Source organism: Pungitius pungitius, chromosome 4 (assembly GCF_949316345.1).
Source record: "Pungitius pungitius chromosome 4, fPunPun2.1, whole genome shotgun sequence".
NCBI classification, from domain to species: Eukaryota; Metazoa; Chordata; class Actinopteri; order Perciformes; family Gasterosteidae; genus Pungitius; species Pungitius pungitius.
The window spans coordinates 25,256,930-25,263,716 of NC_084903.1; the positions used below are offsets into that span (position 1 = coordinate 25,256,930).

Genomic DNA, 6,787 nt, shown 5'->3' on the forward strand with positions numbered 1-6,787 from the left:
ATGAGGCCGCACCACCTGCTCGCCCTGGTGCTGTGCGTCTCCGCCGCCAGGGACGTCTTCGACTGGACGAAGAACGAGGGGACGTCCTTCTACTACGGCACCTTCCCGACCGGTGAGTGGCGCCTTCGGACGCGGCGCGGCGCCCCAACGTCGCTTTGACCTTCGGCCCGTGTCGCCGTGCAGGTTTCTCTTGGGGGGCCGGCAGCTCCGCCTACCAGACGGAAGGAGCCTGGAACGTGGACGGCAAAGGGAGGAGCATCTGGGACGCCTTCGCCCACGTGGAGGGGAAGATACTGTCCAACGACACCGGGGACTCCTCGTGTGACGGCTACTCCAAGTTCAAGGTGACATGAAAAGGGATTTTTATAGTAAAGTCATTTCCTGTCGCATGCAGCATTAAATCGGGTAGAATAAAGAACGATGTGGGACAGAGGTGGTTGGATAAAGCATCGTTTATTGGCTAGTTTGCTCTCCATGCTTCACTTTCTCCACAAAATTATTATTTGTTTCTACAAAAGCAACTACGGTCGCCAAGGCAACAGTACACATGAAGATGGCCGCGGTTCGGACAATGCTGCTTCATTCATAAAATAAAAGTGAACCTCTAAACAAGAGCCATTAGCCAACTGTACACGTTCGTTATGCTAAGCTAAGCTAAGCAAAGTTCTTGTTTCTGACTCTTAGCATGAAAGCCAAAAAGCATAGTTCACAAAAAGTTTAATTAAAATAAAGTTGTGTGTCTTTGTTGTCTCTCAGGAGGACGTCACCTTGATGAAGGACATGAAGCTGAACCATTATCGTTTCTCCATCTCCTGGCCCAGGATTCTACCAAGTGGACTGAAGAGTAACCAGGGTTTTATTCGTCATGAAGGAATTGTTTTATACTTTTCACCATTTTTCTCCATTTTTGTTCCTTTTCCGTTGGCTTGTAAATCAGAATTGAAAATCAAAATGAACAACCAGCAGAATAGATTTTGATTTGCTGATCTCAGTGTTGCTTTTATACCTTTTTCTAAATCGTTTGAACTCACGATACATCACTGCGGGCCCCAAAAATTATGTTCATCATTTTTCACAATTAAATGAACATTTCAAAAAGTAAAGAAACGGTGAATGAGAGTTGACGGTTGACGGCGAGGTTTCCCTCCGTCAGGTGACCCCAACGAGCGAGGGATCAAATACTACGAGGCCCTGATCAGCAGCCTGCTGGACCACCACATCACGCCCATCGTCACCTTGTACCACTGGGACCTACCTCAGGTGGGCCCCCACCACCCCGTCCTGTCTCTGTGCACTCACACGCCGCCATGCTAACGCCCCCCCCCTGCAGGTCCTACAGGAGCAGTACGGCGGGTGGCAGAACGCCAGCATGGTGGACCTCTTCAACGACTTCGCCGACCTGTGCTTCCAGAGGTTTGGAAACAGAGTGAAGCACTGGATCACCTTCAACAACCCCTGGGTATGTGGGGGGGTTAGGGTCGGGGGGGAGGGGCGGTCTGTGAGAACGGGGGTGACGTTGTGGCCTCTTGTGGTTTCAGTCCATCGCGGTGGAGGGGTACGAAACCGGGGAGCACGCACCGGGCCTGAAGCTGAAAGGAACAGGAGCCTACAGAGCAGCTCATCACATCATCAAGGTAGGAAAGACCCGGTCCACTTCAGGCCACTTCAGGCCACTTCAGTCCGGTCCACTTCAGTCCGGTCCACTTCAGTCCGGTCCACTTCAGTCCACTTAAGGCCACTTCAGTCCACTTCAGTCCACTTCAGTCCGGTCCACTTCAGGCCACTTCAGGCCACTTCAGTCCGGTCCACTTCAGTCCACTTTAGTCCACTTCAGTCCACTTCAGTCCACGTCACGGCTCTATGTATAAATCTATATGTAAAGACTTATATATAATCTTTACAGATTTATTCCTACATGTATAAATGTATACAATGATGAGTCAGCGTTAACTCTACACAGCAGCATCAGTACTTTTCTACGTCCGCACCTTGAATATTTGGACTAAATCTAAAGAGTGGAAATTTATTCACAAAGTGCAACAAAATGCTGAACTCGTGCTTGTTTGTCTTTCATAGCGATATCTGTGTGTGGTTTTTTGAAACAGGCTCACGCTCAAGTGTGGCACACGTACGACAGGAAGTGGCGAAGCAGACAAAAAGGTACCAAAAGAAAAAGCTTTTATTTTGAAATATGTTTTCTGTGTGACTGAAGTCAAAAGATGTGTGTGTGTGTGTGTGTGTGTGTGTGCAGGCCTGGTTGGGATCTCCCTCACAGCTGACTGGGGGGAGCCGGTGGACGTCACCAACCAGAGGGACATGGAGGCGGCGGAGCGATTCCTCCAGTTCTCTCTGGGCTGGTTTGCGTCTCCCTTCTTCAGGGGGGACTACCCTCAGGCCATGAAGGACTACATCGGTACGTCTCACCACGACCACACCGTTTGGGGACTTGTTCTTCTTTATTACACCTGCAACTCCTCCCTCTAAGAACTGTACGTCAGACTCCGTCTTCAAGTGGTGTTGATCGCTCCCCTTCCCTGACCTTTGACCCCCAGGCAGGAAGAGCGGCCAGCAGGGCCTGGGAGCTTCGCGGCTGCCCGTCTTCTCGCCTCAGGAGAAGAGCTTCATCAAGGGGACCTCCGACTTCCTGGGCCTCGGCCACTTCACCACCCGCTACGTCACCCTGAAGAACTACCCGTCGGGCCTCGGGGACAGCTACTTCGCCGACCGCGACCTGGCCGAGCTGGTGGACCCCCGGTGGCCGGACCCCGGCTCCGAGTGGCTCTACTCGGTTCCCTGGGGCTTCAGGCGCCTGTTGAACTTCGTTAAGGTGACAAAGTTGACTTTATTCTGTAGACCTTCGGCACACATGACATGTATGACAGAGGGTTGTTATATATTAAATGTATATATATTAGGGCTGTCAAATGATTAAAAATTTTAATCAAATTAATCAGAATTTTCAGTGGATTAATCATGATTAATCACCTGAATCCTAACAATTTTTTCTTTCTGAAATGCATAATAAAGATAAATAACAGGACACAGATACATAATTATCATTATTATTATCATAATTATTATTTTTTACATAAATACATGTTATTGATATTTGATTTTTTAATTCATTCCAGAAAATAATCAAAGCAATGTTATTTGATAAGTTACAGACTGATTTCCCTGCATGGCTCTAGAAGGGTCTCGAGCCTCTGCAGTTTATCCCACTCTGCTGTGAGTTTGTGCTCCTGATGGTTCAGGGCTGCGATGACCAGACATGACCAGACATGTCAACCCTCCCGATGTTTCAAAGCCCCCCCCGAAAATCTCCCGGACCGACCTTTCTCCCGATTTCCACCCGAACAACAATATTGCTGCACCACCCGTCACTGGGCGCGTCGTTTCAGACCGAACAATAATAAAGGTTACACCTTGAAGTCGAGCGCGGCGATTAGAACGACTGGCGCTGCAAAGAAATTCGCTACCACCCCCATTTCAGTGTGAAATATCCCCATACCTGGGAGGATTTAGTTTGCATTGGCTTCTCTTCCTCCGCATGTTTCAGAACAGTATTACGGGTCTCTCCGATGGTCTTTCCTCTACCTCAGCGCTGCTCTTTATTTATTTTTCTTAGCAAAGCTCTGCTGGGCGGAGCTTTTCTTCTTCTCTGTTCCGCTGCGCGAGAACCGGGGGGAGGGGGAGGGGGGGGGGGGGTGCGGGTCTCTGGCGCAAACAACTTGCTGAACCTGACGGCCTGACATATGCCTGCAGGTGGCAGTAATGTGTTGTATAGGATGAAGTGCATTCCCTAGAAGAAGAGGTTCTTTCCGGACCTGAATAATTTGTCACACTGCGCATGCGTGAAATGCGTCAAAAAAATTGACGTAATTAACAACAAACAGCTAATTAACGCCGTTAACGCGCTATTTTTGACAGCCCTAATATATATATATCAGGTTTGTTCTTTTTTCCCCCGTGGACGTGAATGTGTGCAGAACATCGTTCATTCAAGTTTAACATTTGGCAGAAATAAAGTCAATATTCATCACAATCAATTGATGGATTTATGTTTATATGGAGTGTTGTTCTGTATTATTTATCACAGTTTTCTGCGTAAATACCATCGAACACTAAAGAGAACGAGGCTAACCAATCCCTCCACTTCTAGTCTTTATGCTAAGCTAAGCTAGCTCCAGCTAGTGGTCTGTGTATGTATGTGTACACACACACAAATACGATTTAAATAGAGTTATGTAGCGATACGCATGTGTGTGTTCTCCACCCTGAATGTGAGTCTGTCCCTCAGACCCAGTATGGAAACCCCATGATATACGTGACGGAGAACGGCGTGTCGGAGAAGACGCGCTGCACCGACCTGTGTGACGACTGGAGGATGCAGTACTTCAAAGACTACATCAACGAGATGCTCCGAGCCGTGAAGGACGGGGTGAACGTGAAGGGCTACACCGCCTGGTCCCTCCTCGATAACTTCGAGTGGGACCAAGGCTTCTCCGAGCGCTTCGGACTCTACTACGTGGACTTCAGGAGCAAAAACAAGCCGCGCTTCCCCAAGGCCTCCGTGCACTTCTACAAGCGCATCATCAGCTCCAACGGCTTCCCCAACCAGAGAGAGGTGAGGAGATGGGGGGGCATATTGTGAGGAGCATGAGGAGATGGGGGCATATTGTGAGGAGCACGTGGTGGAGGACATGGGGGCATATTGTGAGGAGCACGTGGTGGAGGACATGGGGGGGCATATTGTGAGGAGCACGTGGTGGAGGAAATGGGGGCATATTGTGAGGAGCACGTGGTGGAGGACATGGGGGCATATTGTGAGGAGCACGTGGTGGAGGAAATGGGGGCATATTGTGAGGAGCACGTGGTGGAGGACATGGGGGCATATTGTGAGGAGCACGTGGTGGAGGACATGGGGGCATATTGTGAGGAGCACGTGGTGGAGGACATGGGGGCATATTGTGAGGAGCACGTGGTGGAGGACATGGGGGGGCATATTGTGAGGGGCACGTGGTGGAGGACATGGGGGGGCATATTGTGAGGAGCACGTGGTGGAGGACATGGGGGCATATTGTGAGGAGCACGTGGTGGAGGACATGGGGGCATATTGTGAGGAGCACGTGGTGGAGGACATGGGGGCATATTGTGAGGAGCACGTGGTGGAGGACATGGGGACATATTGTGAGGAGCACGTGGTGGAGGACATGGGGGCATATTGTGAGGAGCACGTGGTGGAGGACATGAGGGCATATTGTGAGGAGCACGTGGTGGAGGACATGGGGACATATTGTGAGGAGCACGTGGTGGAGGACATGGGGGCATATTGTGAGGAGCACGTGGTGGAGGACATGGGGACATATTGTGAGGAGCACGTGGTGGAGGACATGGGGGCATATTGTGAGGAGCACGTGGTGGAGGACATGGGGGGGCATATTGTGAGGAGCACGTGGTGGAGGACATGGGGGCATATTGTGAGGAGCACGTGGTGGAGGACATGGGGGGGCATATTGTGAGGAGCACGTGGTGGAGGAAATGGGGGCATATTGTGAGGAGCACGTGGTGGAGGACATGGGGGCATATTGTGAGGAGCACGTGGTGGAGGACATGAGGGCATATTGTGAGGAGCACGTGGTGGAGGACATGGGGGCATATTGTGAGGAGCACGTGGTGGAGGACATGGGGGCATATTGTGAGGAGCACGTGGTGGAGGACATGGGGGCATATTGTGAGGAGCACGTGGTGGAGGACATGGGGGGGCATATTGTGAGGGGCACGTGGTGGAGGACATGGGGGGGCATATTGTGAGGAGCACGTGGTGGAGGACATGGGGGCATATTGTGAGGAGCACGTGGTGGAGGACATGGGGGCATATTGTGAGGAGCACGTGGTGGAGGACATGGGGGCATATTGTGAGGAGCACGTGGTGGAGGACATGGGGACATATTGTGAGGAGCACGTGGTGGAGGACATGGGGGCATATTGTGAGGAGCACGTGGTGGAGGACATGAGGGCATATTGTGAGGAGCACGTGGTGGAGGACATGGGGGGGCATATTGTGAGGAGCACGTGGTGGAGGACATGGGGACATATTGTGAGGAGCACGTGGTGGAGGACATGGGGGCATATTGTGAGGAGCACGTGGTGGAGGACATGGGGACATATTGTGAGGAGCACGTGGTGGAGGACATGGGGGCATATTGTGAGGAGCACGTGGTGGAGGACATGGGGGGGCATATTGTGAGGAGCACGTGGTGGAGGACATGGGGGCATATTGTGAGGAGCACGTGGTGGAGGACATGGGGGGGCATATTGTGAGGAGCACGTGGTGGAGGACATGGGGGGGCATATTGTGAGGGGCACGTGGTGGAGGACATGGGGGGGCATATTGTGAGGAGCACGTGGTGGAGGAGATGGGGACATATTGTGAGGAGCACGTGGTGGAGGACATGGGGGCATATTGTGAGGAGCACGTGGTGGAGGACATGGGGGGGCATATTGTGAGGAGCACGTGGTGGAGGACATGGGGGCATATTGTGAGGAGCACGTGGTGGAGGACATGGGGGGGCATATTGTGAGGGGCACGTGGTGGAGGACATGGGGGGGCATATTGTGAGGAGCACGTGGTGGAGGACATGGGGACATATTGTGAGGAGCACGTGGTGGAGGACATGGGGGCATATTGTGAGGAGCACGTGGTGGAGGACATGGGGGCATATTGTGAGGAGCACGTGGTGGAGGACATGGGGGCATATTGTGAGGAGCACGTGGTGGAGGACAT

General features: G+C 51.9%; 1 protein-coding gene across 1 annotated transcript in view; it reads left to right on the plus strand.

Annotated features, from left to right (window-relative positions):
- Positions 1 to 6,787, plus strand: part of lctla (lactase-like a) — a 9,799-nt gene continuing 3,012 nt past the window's right edge. The window contains exons 1-10 of the mRNA XM_037491321.2: positions 1 to 112; positions 184 to 344; positions 757 to 844; positions 1,154 to 1,260; positions 1,331 to 1,459; positions 1,539 to 1,634; positions 2,106 to 2,160; positions 2,252 to 2,413; positions 2,553 to 2,827; positions 4,301 to 4,627. Of these exons, the coding sequence (XP_037347218.2) occupies positions 1 to 112; positions 184 to 344; positions 757 to 844; positions 1,154 to 1,260; positions 1,331 to 1,459; positions 1,539 to 1,634; positions 2,106 to 2,160; positions 2,252 to 2,413; positions 2,553 to 2,827; positions 4,301 to 4,627 (1,512 nt within the window). The remainder of the gene's footprint in view (positions 113 to 183; positions 345 to 756; positions 845 to 1,153; positions 1,261 to 1,330; positions 1,460 to 1,538; positions 1,635 to 2,105; positions 2,161 to 2,251; positions 2,414 to 2,552; positions 2,828 to 4,300; positions 4,628 to 6,787) is intronic.